The sequence below is a fragment of the Lithobates pipiens genome, unplaced genomic scaffold, assembly GCF_037356315.1.
Source record: "Lithobates pipiens isolate NorthernLeopardFrog02 unplaced genomic scaffold, aLitPip1_a1.2 Scaffold_19, whole genome shotgun sequence".
NCBI lineage: Eukaryota > Metazoa > Chordata > Amphibia > Anura > Ranidae > Lithobates > Lithobates pipiens.
The window spans coordinates 73,096,055-73,116,295 of record NW_027507764.1 but is presented as its reverse complement, the minus strand read 5'-3'; the positions used below and the strand labels follow the sequence as shown (position 1 = coordinate 73,116,295).

Sequence of the window (20,241 nt, the reverse complement as noted above, 5' to 3'; positions counted from 1 at the left end):
TGCTCAATGTTCATAGCAAATCATGGATACTTTGTGTTTAGACTTCAGAAAACTCCAAAATACATTCTTCTGGAAAACGTGAAAGGATTTGAATCATCCGAAGCACGGTAAGACAAAGATTTGTTTTAAATATTAGCTATAATAATAGTTCAAAGCTATGATCACACACTTCCTACTGTGAATGAATACAGAAAAATGGAAGGACTGAGTTAATTATTTACCTTTCCTAGAGAAAATACTGCTCCCAGAATATTTTTTTTTTTTTTGTACTGGCTGTAATGTGCCTAGGAACTTGGCCAAAAAAAAATTTTGGTTACCAGGTTAGAGTTACAGAGGAGGTCTACTGCTAGAATTATTGGTCTCACTCTGACGATCGTGGCGATACCTCACATGTGTGATTTGAACATCGTTTACATATGCAGGCGCGTCTTCCATCTGCGTTTTCTTTGCTGCGCGAGCTCGCCGTGACGGGGGGCGCTTTAAAAAAAAAATGTTTTCTTATTTATTTTATTTATTTTAAAATGAATAAATTTGTTTTAAAAAAATAAATAAATAATTTGATCACTTTTATTGCTGTCACAACGAATGTAAACATCCCTTGTGACAGGTACTCTTTATGAAGGGATCGGGGTTCTAAAAGACCCCCGATCCCTCCTTTACACTCAAAGTATTCAGATCGCTGTTTTTGGTGATTCTGAATAGTGTATATATTTTTAAAACCGGCGCCATTGGCAGCCGAGTAAATCGGAAGTGACGTCATGACGTTGTTTCCGTGTTCACAATTAGGAGACTGGAATGATTCCAGTCCCTCCCTAGCCGCTGGAAACGGCGGATTGTGCATCGGTGCTCCCGACTGAACAGGAGCCCCGGTAAGAGCGGCGGGAGGGGGGACGTCCCCTCCCGCTCCTCCAGCATAACAGCCGCAGCTTTTAGCCACATTGGTTGTTATGTCTGGAAAACCAATCGCCCGCTCTGAAAAATGGTACCGAGATGTTGCCTGCAGGTGCGGGCATCATCCCGCTATAACCCCCGGAAGCCGAGTACCCACATCTGCGTACGCTTGGCGGCAAGGGGTTAATACTTAAACCTTTATATAGATGGTGGAAGAGTCTGCTGGGGCTACTGACATCACATCTTAGATGGTGGTGTTAAGAAAATTTGTAAGTTCGGTATATCATTGTATTCTATTTTGTATGTTTTGCACACTGCCTCACTGTGCATGCGGCACTAATAATGTTTTCATTACATGTTTGCATTCTTTCGAGTCCTGATTAGAATTAGCCTGCCTATGTTACGCCCCTTGTTACCATAAATGTACAATTGTAATATTAATGTGATACCTACGTAATCATGTGTATATAAACCTTCAATTGGTCATAAAGCAGAACAGTTATTTGGAAAGATGTGGAGTGTATCTTTTGTGTCTGTTTCCTACTGCAGTAGTTATTATTAATTTGGAAACACTAATCAATATGAGGATAGGAGTTGCCGATCTATAAAATGTCCAGGTCAGTGGCGCTCAGCGGCATTCTCAGGGCTTCGAAACAGGGGCGTAACTAGAAATCACAGGGCCCCATAGCAAAATGTTGTATGGGGCCCCCCTGCAAACAGCCCCCCCCCCCTGTAAATTCATTCATCAGTGACCGTAACCAGTAAAATCATTCGACCGTGACCAGTAAAATCATTCATCAGTGACCGTGACCAGTGCAGGACATTAATACAATTACAGTGACCAGTGCAGGACATTAATTCATCAGTGCCCGTGACCAGTAAATTTATTCATCAGTGACCGTGACCAGTAAAATCATTCCACAGTGACCAGTAAAATCATTCATCAGTGACCATAACCAGTAAAATCATTCTTCAGTGACCAGTAAAATCATTCATCAGTGACCGTGACCAGTAAAATCATTCGACCGTGACCAGTAAAATCATTCATCAGTGACCGTGACCAGTGCAGGACATGAATACGATTACTGTGACCAGTGCAGTGCAGGACATTAATACAATTACTGTGACCAGTGCAGGACATTAATACAATTACTGTGACCAGTGCAGGACATTAATACAATTACTTTGACCAGTGCAGGACATTAATTCATCAGTGCCCGACACCAGTAAATTTATTCATCAGTGACCGTAACCAGTAAATTCATTCATCAGTGACCGTAACCAGTAAAATCATTCGACCGTGACCAGTAAAATAATTCATCAGTGACCGTGACCAGTAAAATCATTCATCAGTGACCAGTACATTTATTCATCAGTGACCGTGACCAGTAAATTTATTCATCAGTGACCGTGACCAGTAAAATCATTCATCAGTGACCGTGACCAGTAAAATCATTCATGAGTGACCATGACCAGTAAATTTATTCATCAGTGACCGTGACCAGTAAAATCATTCGACCGTGACCAGTAAAATCATTCATCAGTGACCGTGACCAGTAAAATCATTCCACAGTGACCAGTAAAATCATTCATCAGTGACCATGACCAGTAAATTCATTCCACAGTGACCAGTAAATTCATTCATCAGTGACCGTGACCAGTAAAATCATTCGACCGTGACCAGTAAAATCATTCGACCGTGACCAGTAAAATAATTTATCAGTGACCGTAACCAGTAAAATCATTCATCAGTGACCGTGACCAGTAAATTCATTCATCAGTGACCGTGACCAGTTAATTCATTCATCAGTGACTGTGACCAGTAAAATCATTCATCAGTGACCGTGACCAGTAAATTCATTCATCAGTGACTGTGACCAGTAAAATCATTCAACAGTGACCATGACCAGTAAAATCATTCAACAGTGACCATGACCAGTAAAATCATTCATCAGTGACCGTGACCAGTAAAATCATTCGACCGTGACCAGTAAAATCATTCATCAGTGACCAGTAAAATAATTCATCAGTGACCGTAACCAGTAAAATCATTCGACCGTGACCAGTGCAGGACATTAATACAATTACAGTGAACAGTGCAGGACATTAATACAATTACAGTGACCAATGCAGGACATTAATACAATTACAGTGAACAGTGCAGGACATTAATACAATTACAGTGACCAATGCAGGACATTAATACAATTACAGTGACCAGTGCAGGACATTAATACAATTACAGTGACCAGTGCAGGACAGTCACCCCCCTCCCCCCGCCATGCTGCATATTATAAAAATCAGTTAAACTCACAGACAGTTCAAAATGTTTAGACTGCAGTCTGGCCCCATCATTGCATCAGCTTAATTTAGTAGTACAGTACCTCTGTCTGATTGCAATGAATGGTCTTCAAATTTTGCAAGTGAGGGGGAGTCTGGTTCCTCCTCGGCGGTGCTGCCTGGTTCCTGTGTATGCAGGCTGCAGTAGCTCTGCATTGACGCTCCGCCCATCGAGCCTCCGGCCGAGTGACGTCACGACGCTGGGAGGGGGCTGACGCCGGTGTTCTGGGCAGGACAGAAGCTTGCCAATGCATTGCCGAGCCCCGGACCGCTCGGCAGCGGCCCCCATTCGGCAGCAGTTCCACTAGGCTTCGGGCCCCATAGCGACTGCGGGCCCCATAGCGACCGCGTGGGTCGCTATGGCGGTAGTTCCGCCACTGCTTCGAAACTTCTAGACAAGGGAGGCTTTTAGAGGTAAATAATATGCATAAAATATATTAAATGTGCAAATTATCTTATGGACAGATTGTTATTGAAATCAAATTACTAGTAATGGTGGTGATCAGCGAATTTTATTGTGACTGTGACATTATTGCAGACGCATCGGATATTTTTGACACATTTTTGGGACCATTGTCATTTATACAGCAATCAGTGCTATTTAAATGCGCTCATTCCTGTGTAAATGACACTGGCAGTGAAGGAGTTAACCACTAGGGGGCAAGGATGGGATATGTGTGACGTTATGTGTTTTTTTTTTGTAGGGGGCGTGGCCTGGCATGTGACATCACTGATCGTCTTTCCCTATAACAGGGAACAGACGATCGGTAACAGCCACAGTAGGAAGCGTGGGGAGAGGTTTGTTTACACAGACCTCTCCTTGTTCTTCAGCTCTGTGACCCGATCGCTGGACACCAGCGGCGATCGGGTCCGCTGGTCCCTCGGCCACGGTCACGGAGCTCAGGACCGGGTCGGGAGCATGCCACCGCCGGCGCGCTACCGACCCATGGCTGGGCACTTAACCACTTCCCGACCGCCGCACGACGATGTACGTCGACAGAATGGCACGGGCAGGCATATGGGCGTACCTGTACGTCCCTGCCTTCCCGCGGGTCGGGGGCCCGATCGGGCCCCCGCCCGGTGCCTGCGGCGGTCGGTATTCGCTCGCGAGCGATCCGGGATGAGGGGGCGGCCATTCATTCATGGCCACCCCCTCGCGATCGCTCCCGACGAATAGAAATCCTTTGTGACATCACTTCCTCTCCTGTAATGTAAACACAGGAGAGGAAGTGATGTAATCTCTCCTCCGTGTCGGTATTTTTCGTTCCGACACCGAGGAGAGAGGATCGGTGAGTTGCACCAACACGACACTTCACAGTAGAACATGCCAGGCACACTCACACCCCCCCGATCACCCCCCCCAATTACCCCTGCCCCCCAGTCACAGTGACACCAATGTCATTTTTTTTTTTTTTTGCATTGGTGTCATTTGTGACTGTAATAACTGTTAGGGCAGTTAGGGTTAGCCCCCTTTAGTTCTAATGTACCCCCCTAACCCCCCCAATAAAGGTTTAACCCCGTGATCACCCCCCGTCGCCAGTGTCATTAAGACTGGGTTCACATTGCAGCGGTTTATGAGAACGAATGTGATTCGCACCGCACTGCAGTGCAAATCACATCCGATCTCTGTGTGATTCGAGTTCAGCCATACAGATAGTATGGCTGAATTCGCATCGCACCCGCCGCAAATTCGCACGGGACCCTTTTTTTGGCCCGCAGCAGAATCGGATCGCATGGGTGTTCACACCATGCGATCCGAGTTTGCAGATCGCACTGCGATATGCGAACTGATCTGGGGGTGTCATTAACATTTCACTGACACTCCCAGCAGTTCGCATAAGGCAGTGTGAACTGCCGCCGGGAGGCATGCAATGCGGGAACCCGCCGCGGATTCGTGGCGTTCCCGCATCGCTCCAGTGTGAACCCAGCCTAATAAGCGATCATTTTTCTGATCGCTGTATTAGTGTCACAGGTGACGCTAGTTAGGCAGGTAGGTATTTAGGTTCGCCGCAGCTTTTTATAGCGCCAGGGACCCCCATATACTACCGCATAAAGCCCCCTGATTGCCCCCTAGTTAACCCTTTCACCAGTGATCACCATATAACTGTTACAGGTGACGCTGGTTGGTTAGTTATTTTTTTATAGTTTCAGGGCACCCGCCATTTATTACCTAATAAAGGTTTAACCCCCTGATCACCCGGCGGGTGTCATTTGTGACTGTAATAACTGTTAGGGCAGTTAGGGTTAGCCCCCTTTAGTTCTAAGGTACCCCCCTAACCCCCCCAATAAAGGTTTAACCCCGTGATCACCCCCCCGTCGCCAGTGTCACTAAGGCTGGGTTCACATTGCAGCGGTTTATGAGAACGGATGTGATTCGCACTGCAGTGCAAATCACATCCGATCTCTGTGCGATTCGAGTTCAGCCATACAGATAGTATGGCTGAATTCGTGTCGCACCCGCCGCAAACTCGCACGGGACCCTTTTTTTGGTCCGCAGCAGAATCGGATCGCATGGGTGTTCACACCATGCGATCCGAGTTTGCAGATCGCACTGCGATATGCGAACTGATCTGGGGGTGTCATTAACATTTCACTGACACTCCCAGCAGTTCGCATAGGGCAGTGTGAACTGCCGCCGGGAGGCATGTGATGCGGGAACCCGCCGCGGATTCGTGGCGTTCCCGCATCGCTCCAGTGTGAACCCAGCCTAATAAGCGATCGTTTTTCTGATCGCTGTATTAGTGTCACAGGTGACGCTAGTTAGGCAGGTAGGTATTTAGGTTCGCCGCAGCTTTTTATAGCGCCAGGGACCCCCATATACTACCGCATAAAGCCCCCTGATTGCCCCCTAGTTAACCCTTTCACCAGTGATCACCATATAACGGTTACAGGTGACGCTGGTTGGTTAGTTATTTTTTTATAGTTTCAGGGCACCCGCCATTTATTACCTAGTCTCACTAGTGTACCCGTAAATTTAGGGGTGTCTACTTTCCAAAATGGGGTCATTGCATTTTATGACCTTCAAAACTGTAACGCCCTTAGAAAGCCTGAAGGCGGTGCTTGGTTTTCGGGGCCCCGTACGTGGCTAGGCTCCCAAAAAGTCCCACATATGTGGTATCCCCGTACTCAGGAGAAGCAGCAGAATTTATTTTGGGGTGTCATTTCACATATGCCCATAGCATGTGTGAGCAATATATCATTTAGTGACAACTTTGTGTAAAAAAAAATTTTTTTTTTTGTCATTATTCAATCGCTTGAGGCAAAAAAATAAAATATTCAATGGGCTCAACATGCCACTTATCAATTTCCTTAGGGGGTCTACTTTCCAAAATGGGGTCATTTGGGGGGGTTTTGTACTGCCCTGCCATTTTAGCACCTCAAGAAATGAGATAGGCAGTCGTAAACTAAAAGCTGCGTAAATTCCAGAAAACGTACCTTAGTTTGTAGATGTGACAACTTTTGCGCAAACCAATAAATATACAATTATTGACTTTTTTTTTTTACCAAAGACATGTGGCTGAATACATTTTGGCCTAAATGTATGACTAAAATTGAGTTTATTGGATTTTTCTAATAACAAAAATTAGAAAATATCATTTTTTTTCAAAATTTGCGGTCTTTTTACGTTTATATCGCAAAAAATAAAAATTGCAGAGGCAATCAAATACCATCAAAAGAAAGCTCTATTTGTGGGAAGAAAAGGATGCAAATTTTGTTTGGGTACAACATTGCATGACCGCGCAATTACCAGTTAAAGCAGCGCAGTGCCAAATTGTAAAAAGACCTCTGGTCATTTACCAGCAAAATGGTCCGGTCTGAAAGTGGTTAAAGAGCCATGTACAGGTACGTGATTGTGCCCAGCCGTGCCATTCTGCCGACGTATATTTGCAGGAGGCGGTCCTTAAGCAGTTAAAGAATATGTAAGCCCAACATTTCATATTCCTGATATGTGCCGGCGGTACCATATACTTGTATTAAAATGTATCCTGTTCTCTCTGCATTGCTTGCTTTCTGTGAAATTATTGGTGTTCCTGCCAGTCCCTCTACTTTCTTACTAAAAACTGACCACACTAGGCTTGAGAGCACAGTGTAGTCAGTTCTCCTAGCTGTGCTAAGAACTCAGCCTGCTCTCTTCCAAAGATCAGACTTTTACTGACTCCCCCCACCCCCGCACAGCCATTCACTGGCCATTCACCTGTATGCAACTGAGAGCAGAGGGCAGAAGGGTAAACAAAGGTATTTTTATTGATTTTTTTTAATCTATACACACATGTTTTGCCTTTCTATTCTATTTAAACTGAATGGGTTGTTTTACAAGTTGGGGGTTTACTTATTCTTTAACAGAGCTCACATGGGCCGAAAACAGAAATGTCAGTTGTACACAGCACATTAGCAAACTTGTGTTTAGAGATTACATCTGCTTAAGGCCCTTTTCACACGATTGGCCCGCAAAGATCTGCCTGTCCGTCTTTCAGGTGGATCCGAGCGGGCCACCCAATGACCTGTATGGGCAGGCAGATGTCAGCGGAGATGTGTCCGCTGACACCTGCCTGCCATCCCATCCGACAAGCTCCTCTCTAAATAGACAAATGGTGATACGTTCGCCATCCGTCCATTGGATCGGATGAAAACAGACAGATTGTCCGTTTTCATCCGATCTCACCAACAGCGGAGCTCTGACAGGTCTGTCCCTGTACAGGGAGCAGACCTGTCATCTGCCGGCTCAGCGGGGAACAACGGAGCGATCCCGCGCTGAGCTAGCGGAGTCCGTCCAGCAGATCCACCCTGTGTCAAAGTTCCTTAAAGCAGACCTAAATCCATCGATTTAATTTTTTTTTTTTTTTTAACTGTTACATTCCTGGCATGCCGGGAATACTAACTGTCTTATTTGTGTGTATCCTCAACCAAAGAGTCCTAACTGATCGCACCATGGCAGTTAGAGATCAACCAGAGGCCAAGATGGCAGCTTCTTTGGCTGAAAAGGATAGGAGGGTTTAGTTCCACTTTAAAATATAATAAGGCAGAAAAGAACAAAAATGCGCATGAAAACAAGCACTGACAGTTAGGATGCACGTCCAGTTGCTGTGCACAGTTTGGCAGCACAGTGCACAGAGAAGTTGGACAGTTTATTTGGAATAACTTTGAGTTCTGCTTAAAGCGGAACTTTACCCATAACAACTTGATAAAAATAATGTTCTTTAGCAAGAAACGTACATTCCACATTAATATTTATGCTACCAAAATGAGTGTGTTCTGCAAATTGCCTCCAGCATTGCTCCTGTTTCTTCTTGCTGGAGGCTTCCATTTTGCTGAAGCCCAAAGCCTCTGAACAGCAGTAAATCATAAAGTGGAACTAAACTCATGGATTTAACCGCTTGCTAACCGTATACTGCACATATATGGTGGCAAGGCGGCTCTCCTGTGCAAAATCAGGTACCTGTATGCGATCCTGCACTTCCGGGACTGGGGCACGCACGCTGTTGGCAACTTGATTCCGCTGTGATTGGACACAACAGGAGCCAATCAGCATTTCCGGCGGACTTGATGTTTGTCGGGACAGAAGCAGAACAACGGTCTGCCTATGTAAACAAGGCAGACTACCATTTTGTCAGTAGGGAGGGTAGTGATCCTGTGTTTCTGCAAAGTAGGGACATGGATCTCTGCTTTCCCATAGTACAAGCACCCCCACAGCAAGGCTATCAACAGCTTGACCTCTACAAATTCAGCAGTGCCTACAAATAGAGAGCATCTGAGCATGTGCAGAGCAGAGTGAGGCATTGTATTACTGGATTTTACTCACTTATGTTTAATGTATACCTGCAAAAGGGGTCACCTTGAAGTCATCTAGCAGGACTTAAAGTGATTGTAAAGTCTTGTCTTGTTTTTTTGTTTTTTTTCCTCTAAAAATAACAAACATGTTATGCTTACCTGCTCTGCGCAGTGGGTTTGCACAGAGCAGCCCAGATCCTCCTCTTCTCGTGTCCCTCTTCGGTGCTCCTGGCCCCTCCCTTTTGTTGAGTGGCCCCATATTAAGCAGCTTGCTATGGGGGCACCCAAGTAGAGTCGCTGCTTCCTGTGTCCATTCAGACACGGAACTGTGGTTCAGCCCCACCCCCACTCTTTCTTGATTGGCTAACTGTCATTGATTGACAGCAGCAGGAGCCAGTGGCAGCGCCGCTGCTGTGTCCCAGCCAATCAGTAGGGAGAGTCTTGGACTGCGGAGGGACTCTTGGACATCACTGGAGAGAGATGGGGCTCGGGTAAGTATTTAGGGGGTGCTCTGGTGGTTGCTGCACACAGGAGGCTTTTTATCTCTATGCATAGAAATTATTAATAAAGTGACTTTACAACCACTTTATTTTCTGAGTAAAGTTCCACTTTAATATTATTATTTCATTGCTAGAGGCACCTTGATCAACACTTTGCAAAATTGCGGATATCATTTCCAGGAGTTCCTTCTCTCCCCAACATGCGTAAGTAATGACTTCATGCTGCTTAGATAATTTTATTTGTACTTTTTGGGTATGTTGGTATAAGATGGTGCTTTGTGCTTGTCGCTTTCCATTTGCATGTTTTTCCTTTCTTCCCCATGCAAACACTCATTACCATGGGCTGCTTCTGGGCAAAAGAAAAACAGTATGTTGACTTGAAACTGGTACATTTCCCTAATGGGACAGACCGTCCAAGAGAAGAATCGCCAGCATTCATCACTTCATTTATTATTTTCATTTTTGTAAATGTGTTTTAGACATTAACATAAACACTTAAAGCTTATAGGGGTTGTAAAGGGTTTTTTGTTTTTTATTTTCTAAATAGGTTCCTTTAAGCTAGTGCATTGTTGGTTCACTTACCTTTTCCTTCGATTTCCCGTCTAAATGTTTTTTTTCTTATTTTTCTTTGTCTGAATTTCTCACTTCCTGTTCCTCCTCAGTAAGCTGTTCAGTAAGCTGTTTTGGCTGACTAAACACCACTGGGATCATGGTGTGAAGTTTACTGAAGAGAAACAGGAAGTGAGAAATTCAACCAAAGAAAAAAAACATTTAGAAGGGAAATCGAAGGAAAAGGTAAGTGAACCAACAATGCACTAGCTTAACCACTTGCTTACTGGGCACTTAAACACCCTTCCTGCCCAGACCAATTTTCAGCTTTTCGGTGCTCTCACACTTTGAATGACAATTACTCAGTCATGCAACACTGTACCCAAATTAATTTTTTGTCCTTTTATTCCCACAAATAGAGCTTTCTTTTGGTGGTATTTGATCACCTCTGGGGTTTTTATTTTTTGCGCTATAAATGAAAAAATACAGAAAATTTAGAAAAAAAACGCATATTTCTTTGTTTCTGTGACAAAATTATGCAAATTATAAATTTTTCGTCATAAATTTTGGCCACAATTTATACTGCTACATATCTTTGGTAAAAATAACCCAAATTAGTGGATATTATTTGGTCTTTGAGAAAGTTAGAGAGTCTACAAGCTGTGGTGCGAATCGCACAAAATTGATCACATCTGATGTACTGGTGGCCTATCTCACTTCTTGTGACCCGAACAAGTCAGGAAAGTACAAATACCCCCCAAATGACCCCTTTTTGGAAAGTAGACATTCCAAGGTATTTAGTAAGAAGCATGGTGAGCTTTTTAATGTTGTCATTTTTTCCCACAATTCTTTGCAAAATTAAGATTTTTTTTTCCACAAAATTGTCATTGTAATAGGTTATTTCTCGCACGTGGCATGTGTATACCACAAATGACACCCCCAAAAAAATTCTGCTACTCCTGAGTATTACAATACCACATGTGTGGGACTTTTTCACAGCCTGGCCACATAGAGAGGCCCAACATTCAGGGAGCGCCATCACATGTTCTAGGAGCATAAATTACACATCTAACTTGTTGACTACCTATTACACTTTTGAAGGCCCTGGAGCACCAGGGCAATGACACGTGGCACTGATGACAGATGGCACTGATACGTGGCACCGATGACACTTATACGTGGCACTGATGACACGTGGCACTGATGACAGATGGCACTAATATGTGGCACTGATGACAGATGGCACTTATACGTGGCACTGATGACAGATGGCATTAATACGTGGCACCAATGACGCGTGACACTGATGACAGATGGCACTGATAAGTGGCATTGATGACACGTGACACTGACAACAGATGGCACGTGACACTGACAGGTGGCACTGATGACAAATGGCACTGATACGTGGCACTGATGACAGATGGCACTATGTGGCACTGATGACACGTGGCACTGATGACAGATGGCACTTATACGTGTGCAGCCGTATTTCGGCTATAGGGCGGGCGCGAAGCGCTTAAAGGAACCTATTTAGAAAATAAAAAACAAAGCTTTACAACCCCTTTAATTCCAGGAAAGGTTAAAATGCCCCTTTTACTGACCCCACATTAAAAGGGTAAATGCTCATTTAGGTCTAGGGGACTGGAGAAGCAGTTTTACTTACCTGATCCTTTGCTCCCCCAGTGGTGGGTTATTCCATTGTCCTCATGTCCATTGCAGGACTATGGGTACTGCATCAGTCTTGATCACATTTCAGGCATCCAACCACCAGAGCAATAGGGGAGAAGAGGCTGCTTTTCCTGGTCCTCTAAATGTAAATGAGCATTTAACCCTTGCAGTTCGGAGAGAGAGATTTTCAAAGGTCCTGTGTACATGAAGCCTAAGGGGAAATCTCTCTAAGGGCTGTGTGCAGCGCTGCATGTGCTTTTACATGCATTTCCAGTGCACTTACAGCCAGGGTGAATTTGATTTAAATCAAGTCGATTTAACTAGTTTATGACCAGCTGCCGCAGTTATACTGCGGCTGGTTGGCTCCCCTGGGCAAACCGTCATAGCTGTACACCGGCCGCTTTAGGAGCACTAGGAGGCATGCGCACGCACCGCCAGAGCGGATGCACATGCCCGGTGGTCACGATGTCTTCCAGACACACGCGATTGTTCCTGAGAGAGACACAACAGGGGTCTGTCAATGTAAACAGACAGTTCTCCGTTCTGTCAGGGGTGAGGAGACTGATCTGTTGTTCCTACTGCTTAGGAACAACGATCGGTCTCCTCCGCCAGGCAGTCCCATCCCCCCAGTTAGAAACACTCCCTAGGACACACACTTAACCCCTTGATTGCACCCTAGTGTTAACCCGTTACCTTGCCGGTGACATTTATACAATAATCAGCGGCTATTTTTAGCACTGATCGCTGTATAAATGTCACTGGTCCCAAAAAAGTGTCTGATGTGTCCGTCACAATGTCGCAGTCCCTCCGCCATTACTAGTAAAAAAAATTATAATATAAATGGCATAACTCTATCCCCTATTTTGTAGCTGCTATAACTTTTGCGCTAACCAATCAATATATGCTTATTCTGATTTTGTTTGCCAAAATTATGTAGAAGAATACATATAGGCCTAAACTGAGGAATGTATTTGTTTTTTTTTTTTTTTTGTTTTGTTTTTTAATTGTCGCTATTTTTTTGTTTATAGCGCAAAAAATAAAAACCATAGAGGTGATCAAATACCACCAAAAGAAAGCTCTATTTGTGGGGAAAAAAGGATTACAATTTTGTTTTGGGCACAGCATCGAGCGTCCGTGCAATTGTCAGTTAAAACGACACAGTGCCATATCGCAAAAAACGGCCTGGTCATTAAGGGGGAAAATCTTCTGGTTAAATTATCATTTTTAAAGAGCAGCTGTCATCTCTGTCCTGCAGCGGCTCCTCCTCTGACTTGCTGTTGACGCAACAAGGTGAGGGACGTGGCAGCAGCTGGTGAGTGGATGCCCGCTAACAGGCGCTGCCATGATGGATCTGAAATGACAGGTGCTCTTTACATGTAAGGACTCATTATTGCTGGTAGTTATAATCTTTAATATATGCAAACAAAATTAAGGTTTCCTATTTAGAATAATAAACTGTCAGGTTAGTAAAACAGCGATATCAGAACCAATTCAGTCATACAGTTTGTAGTGTACATAGATTTGTTTAGTACATAGAATGGACTAAAGGTATATTCCTGAACTTTGTTTTATCTCATGGTTACTGTGTCATTGTGTGAATGCATCAATGCAGTACATGTTATCTCAGCTTGCAGAGCTTGGATTCATTGAATGATTTTACCAAAAAAATGTAAATACTGCAGAATATACAGCTTCATGCTACATAACTAAGCTCCATTTCACGTTGAATAAACTAAATTTAAAACAATATATCCTAAATAGAAAACTATCTTTATATAGATTTGTACTCCAAAAGCATTTTATTAAAATAAATTTGATTTAAATAAAAAAAAAATCGATTTAAATAAAAAAAAAAAAAAACAACGATTTAACCGCATGCCGACCAGCCGACGCAGTTTTACTGCAGCAGGATGGCACGGCTGGGTGAAACGACATTACCTTACGTCACTTTGCCCTTTGGCAACTAGGGGCACAAGCTTGTGCCCGCAGAGTGTGCCCGGAGCCGATGCGAGTGCCCGGCGGGCACGATGACCGTCGGGCTCCCGCGATCACTCGTGACACAGCGGGACCCCGGGATCTGTGTAAACGCACAGATCCCGGTCCTTTTAGAGACAGATTGTGTGTTCATACTATGTATGAACACTCTGGCTTTTTTCGCTCTGGCTTTAAAGTGGTTGTAGACATAAAATATGAACAAAGCATATCCCTCTATAGTGTGTACTTGCCTCAGGTAAAAGTGTTTTTCCTGATACCAAGAGAAAAATTGTGACGGGGAGGGACCTCCAACTGATTGACAACCTTAGCTCTGTTCCTGTGTGCTGTGTGAAGGCTGTCCCTTCTGTCCAATCAGCAGTCAGAGCTCTCTTCACTGAGCTCTACAGAGTTTAACTTCAGCTCTTTGAATGGCTGTAGAGAAGTGAAGACTGCAGACAAACAGGTACAACTTAGGTAGGAGGATTTGTTTCACATCTGTGGATCACCTGAAGCCAGTCACTTCACTGGGTATATTTTGAGGGTTTACAACCACTTTAATATTCATTTAAGCCTTTTCTACTGTGAATTGCAGCCTTTTTTTTTTTTTTTTTTGTTAACTTCATACACGTGTTTTTTTTTTGTTTGTTTTTTTTTTACTTTTCTTCTTTTACATTGTTACCATCTTATGATTGGAAACACTTCTTTAGTTTTAAAAAGAGAAGAGCAGTAAGCTTAGTGCAGTACCTTTAGCAGCCAATCGGAATCCATCTTTCAGTAAAGTGCTGTTCACCCTTGAGCGATTTGAAATACAATTTGAAGCTTCAATGCACAACACTAGGATTTTCATTGTATTTAATCGTGTCTGTTCACACCTGAGTATAGTGTCGCATGAAGCTTGAATCAGAAAAGCACATGAGCTTCTTTTTAATCATTGTTTTTTTCCCTAATTGACTTCAGTGGGAGCGCCTGAAAAACTTGTGATATTGCATGTACCATGCGTTTTTCCTGCATTATCTTGCCTAGTAACTTGCTTTCCAATGGTAAAAAAAAAAAAAAAAAAGGCTGAAACACATGCAAAAACTCATATATAAACACTAAAAAATGGCCAAAAGACAACAAAAACACTTAGGCCGCGTACACACGGGCGGACTGTTCGCCCAACTTTGTCCGTCCAACAGTTTTGGCAAACAGTCCGCTCAAAATTAGCATGGACGGACATGGCCACACACGACGAACGAACAGTTTGCTGAAACCGTGCGCGATGACGTGAACGGCACGTACGACGGGACGAAAAATACGACGTCCAATACACTGCATTATAGCTTTCGGCGTGAAAATCCTTTCTGAGCATGCGCGCAACTTTGTTTGACGAACAAGTCTACACACGAGCGGACTGTTCGCTGAAACAAGGTTTCAGCAGACAGTTTTTCGGAATTTCCGAAAAACCTTGTCCGTCCAACTGTCCGCTGAAACTGTCCGCTGAAAGCCCACACACGAGCGGACTGTCCGCCCAAACACTGTTCAGCGGACAAAGTTGGGCGAACAGTCCGCCCGTGTGTACGCGGCCTTAGCTCATATGTGATTAGGGCCTAGTGCATCTGTGAGTGTCTGGAGTAAATGCACTGTGCACATCATCATGCCCTTTACAATCCTTTATTGACTACACCTTATAATATAAATGTATGTGCAATATGTAATTGCATTGGCTTCAATAGTCTTTGATAAATAAAGCATAAAATCAGTACAAGAAAAAAAATCGGTATAAGAAAATAACAGAGATGGAAAATGAGTACATCCAGCCTGATTTGTAAAGTCTGGAGGAAAAGAGTTATGTGGCCCTTTGCTCCAGCTGTACTTTATATGAAAGAAATGAAATGTAGTTGGTATGTTCCTGGTTGCTATTGGAAACCCGTTACTTTGCCCTTTAGTTTTTATGTATTCTCTCCATTGTGGTTGTTCTGCTATGCTCTTGTGATATGACTGCCAAAATTTCATGCTAGGCCTTCATTAAATCTTTTGCTTTGTGTTTCTTTTTTTACTAGCTCGGCATTCCAAATTCAAGGCTGCGGTACTTTCTGATTGCTAAGCTTCAGCCGGAGCCATTCGCTTTCCAGACCACCAATAAAGTAAGCTTCCAGCATGTTATCCTTTATAGTAGAAAATGAACCAACAATCACACATGATTTAAAGTTGCAGTTCTGAAAGAATAATTCATACTTTTAAAGAGCCACAAAAGTTAGAAAAAAGAAAGTACTCGCAGAAATCCAACTTTTCCCGTCTGTACTACAGCCACAATATGACTGGATTCATAGATTGTCCAACTTGCAGGCTGGTCCATATCTACTGGGTTGGGTGGTGATTAGATGAGCAGCCTTAAGCCTCGTACACACCATCGGATTTTCCCCAGACTTTTGTCTGAAGGGCGTTGGCCAAAAACATGTCTTGCGTACAAATGGCACACAATTGTCGGCCAACAAACACGAACGTAGTGATGTACTACAAGCCGATAAAGAGGGAGTTCAATTGTCAGGCGCCACCCTTTGAGCTCCTTCTGCTAATTTAGTGTTAGTAGAAGTTTGGTGAGTGTTGATTCACGCTTTTCATTTCGCACTGTTCATTTCGCGCTTTTCCTTTTGCGCTTTTCATTTCGTGCTTTTCAGTTTATTTCTGAGCGGCCGTTCGTCAACCAGCCATGTTGCGGAATCATAGGAGATAACATGTTCTTTATTATTGGCCTTGGAGTTATTGCTTCTTGCACCAAAAATTGGTTGCTTTATTAATCGTAAACCAATTATGTCATATGCCTTTGCTGCGGGAGCTCCAGGAGAATAGTTTGGATGATTTTTGGAATTGTCTCCGGATGACGGACCCCTGCTTTCACCAACTCTTGGCATTGCTGACCCCCTATATTAAGAAGCAGGACACATGCATGAGGCTTTTATTTTATTTTTTAGTTAAATAATGATTTGAATTGGTATGTTTTCTATATTTTTGGATGCATAGAATACACTTTTTGTTTAAGTTCTAGTGGCAGATAACCTGTCTAATTTTATTTTTTATTTTTTTAATGCACAATAAAAAGATTGTGGAGAATAATACTTGGCTATGCGTTTTACCTCAAATGACAGTTTGGCCAGTTTGGGAGTAGGCAGTTACATTTAAAAAAATACAAGGTGAAATTTACAAGGGACACCAACATAGTTGTATCTTTGATCTTAAAAACTACAGGATAATGGTGTTGTGGTAACTTGCCCAAAAAAATAAAAAGAAAAGCATAATAATATTATTCTTAATATCACTAGAAAATAAAAGCCTTTTAAAATACGTTTGCAATAACTCCATCAGCATCACCAGCAAAGCAGTTTCATTATTATCCCATTAAAGAAGAAGAGAATTGTGCGCTGCATTTCGAGATTTCATCATTTTCCACATCGCGAATGTTAATTCTCCATTACGAGTGCTGGTTTACAAGACCGACCGCTTCTGGATCGTCCTTGCTTTTCGAGCATGCGTGTTTGTATTTCGGACTTTTGTCTGACGGACTTGTGTACACATGCTTGGAAAATTCGACAACCGACCGTTGTCCATGGAAAATTTTAAAGCCTGCCATCCAACGTTTGCTCGTGGAAAATCTGCCAATAATTGTCTGATGGAGCGTACAAATGGTCGGATTTTCCGCCAACAGCCTGACATTACACAATTCCCGACGGAAAATCCAATTGTGTGTACGAGGCTTTAAGGTCTCGCACACGCGGTACAAAAATCAGAAAGGAAAGTCTGAAGATGAGCTGTCTGCAAATTTTCAGATCGTCGGTAGGGTGCATTTGACAGACGATTTGACACTTACATCAGACAAAAGCCGGATGTGTAGGCTATAAAACTTTTGTCTGATGTGAACTCAATATCTGATTTTCATATGGTCAGTACAGAAATCCGTCACATAAAAGTCAAAAGTAGAAATGCGCGTGCTCGGAATCGAGGAATGACTGGGAAGAGTTTGGTCTTGTAATCTAGAATTAACATTCGCGATGCGGCAATTGATGAAATTTCAACATTCTCATCTTCTTTAATGGGATAATAATGAAGCTGCTTTGCTGGTGATACTGCCGTAGTTATGCCAAACATATTTTAAAAGTCATTTGTTTTGTACGATCTAAAAATCGCAAATCAACGCTCACCCAACTACTACTAACACAAAATTAGCACAGGGGCCCAAAGGCTGGCGCTTGAGAAATGACCTTTCTCTTTATACATTCATAGTACGTCATTACGTTCGTGTCTGTCAAACGACAATTTGTGGATAGTATGCTAGACAAAATCCTGCTCATGCCCTTTTGACAAAAATCAGACACTCGTTCGTCCTATAATCAGACCGTGTGTACAAGGCTTTAAGCTGGCCACACACAGAGCACAGTTATGCCTTTTCCTGATTAAAGGCCCATACACACGATAAGAAAATTTCGTCCAACAAACGAACTGCTGATGCAGCTGAAGCTAATGCAGCACTTAGTGAAGGAAATAGTTAATTTGGACCACCTTGGTCCAAACAAACTGTTTAAAGTGACAGGAAACATGGAGATTGACTTCAACTTGAGGACAAATTACTTTTAATATGATGTAACACATTATTTATAGGTACGCTCCCATCCATCAGCTTACCTTTACAATTGAAACAGTTTTGGTGTTTATAGTCTACCTGCAGTCAGTCTATTTTTTTTACTGGGCTTTTATATTCTGCTAAGTGAATCACAAATACAGAACACTAATCTGATATTTTCAAGGATCAGGGGTCACCTGGTTCAAGCACCACCCCTTCTTTGAGCGCACTGAGGCCTTATAGATAGCACATATGGCCTGTGAGAACCGATTTTGCAAATCTCAGATCAATAGACTTCCTGCCTTAAAGTGGATGTAAACCTTTACATATACCCAGTGAAATGACTGGCCTCAGGTGATACACAGAGATAAAACAAATCCTCCTACATCAGCTGTACCTGTTTATCTGCAGTCTTCTCCCCTCCACACTTGTGCAAAGTCCAGAATTTAGAAAGCTTGTGTGAGCTATCAGAAAAGTGGGGCGGAGAGATGAAGTTACACTCTGCAGAGCTCAGTGAGGAGAGCTCTGACAGCTGATTGGAGGGAAGGGACACCCCCCACCTCCCCACAGCACACAGGAACAGTGCTGAGGCTTTCAATTAGCTGTAGGTCCCTCCTCTGTCACCTTTTTTCTCATGGTGTCGGGAAAACTTTTTAGAAGTGACTCAGCAGATAGCAGAGGAATGAAACAGCAGACAGAAATTACACTTAAGCCTTGTATACACGATCAGATTGTTGGGCAGCAAAGCGTCAGACTTTTGTCCGAAGGCCGTGTGGCAGGAACTGGTCTTGCGTATAAACGTTACACAACTGTCGACCAACAAACACAAACGTAGTAACGTACTATGAGGAATTTCAGCTCTTGAGCGCCACCCTTTGGGCACCTTCTGCTAATGTCGTGTTTGTACTTTCAACTTTTGAGCGACGGACTTATGTACTGACGATACGAAAATCTGACAAAAGGCCGCTGTCCGTGGAAAATTTACTAGCCAGTCATCCAACATTTATTGGAGGAAAGTTGGACAACAATTGTCTGATGGAGCATACTAACGGTCCCATTTTAGGCCAACAGTCTCATCACACAATTCCCTGACAAAAATTCAATCGTGTGTACGAGGCTTAACCGCTTCCCGACCACCTCACGCAGATATACGTCGGCAGAAGGGCATGTACAGGCAAAATTACATACCTGTACATTGGCCTTTAAGAGGCGGCAGGGGCGCGCATGCCCACGGGAAGCTCCGTGAGTCCGGTTGCGGGTCCCGCGGACTCGATCGCCGCGGGGATACCCTCGATCGCCTCACGGAGAGGAAGAACGGGGAGATGCCGATGTAAACAGCATCTCCCCGTTGTGCCTAGCAACAAGTGACACTGATCTTTGCTCCCTGTGATTGGAGCAGGGATCAGTGATTTGTAAAACACAGCCACGCCCCTCACAGTTAGCAACACACCCCAAGGACACACTTAATCCCTACACTTCCACCTAGTGGTTAACCCTTTCACTGCCAGTGTCATTTACACCGGAATCATTGCATTTATATAGCAGTGATTGCTGTATAAATGACAGTGGTCCCAAAAATGTGTCAAAAATGTCCGATGTGTCCGCCATAATGTCACAGTCATGATAAAAATCGCTGATTGCCGGCATTTAAAAAAAAATATATATATATTAATAAAAATGCCATAAAACGATCCCCTATTTTGTAAACGCTATAACTTTTGCGCAAACCAATCAATAATCACTTATTGCAATTTTTATTTTATTTTTTAACCGAAAATATGTAGACGAATATGTATCGGCCTAAACTGAGGAAATTTTTTTTTAATATATATTTTTGGGGGATATTTATTATAGCAAAAAGTTAAAAATATTGCGTTTTTTTTTTTTGTTTAAAGTGCAAAAAATTTAAATACAGAGGTGATCAAATACCACCAAAAGAAAGCTCTATTT

The 20,241-nt window shown here is 43.2% G+C and overlaps 1 protein-coding gene across 2 annotated transcripts in view; it reads left to right on the top strand.

Annotated features, from left to right (window-relative positions):
* TRDMT1 (tRNA aspartic acid methyltransferase 1) overlaps positions 1–20,241 on the top strand; it is a 102,049-nt gene that overhangs the window by 60,682 nt on the left and 21,126 nt on the right. Inside the window, exons 5-7 of one of the 2 annotated variants that reach the window (XM_077490896.1) lie at positions 42–107; positions 9,635–9,704; positions 15,737–15,820. In XM_077490896.1, the coding sequence (XP_077347022.1) occupies positions 42–107; positions 9,635–9,704; positions 15,737–15,820 (220 nt within the window). The remainder of the gene's footprint in view (positions 1–41; positions 108–9,634; positions 9,705–15,736; positions 15,821–20,241) is intronic. The other variant, XM_077490897.1, reaches the window with a different exon arrangement.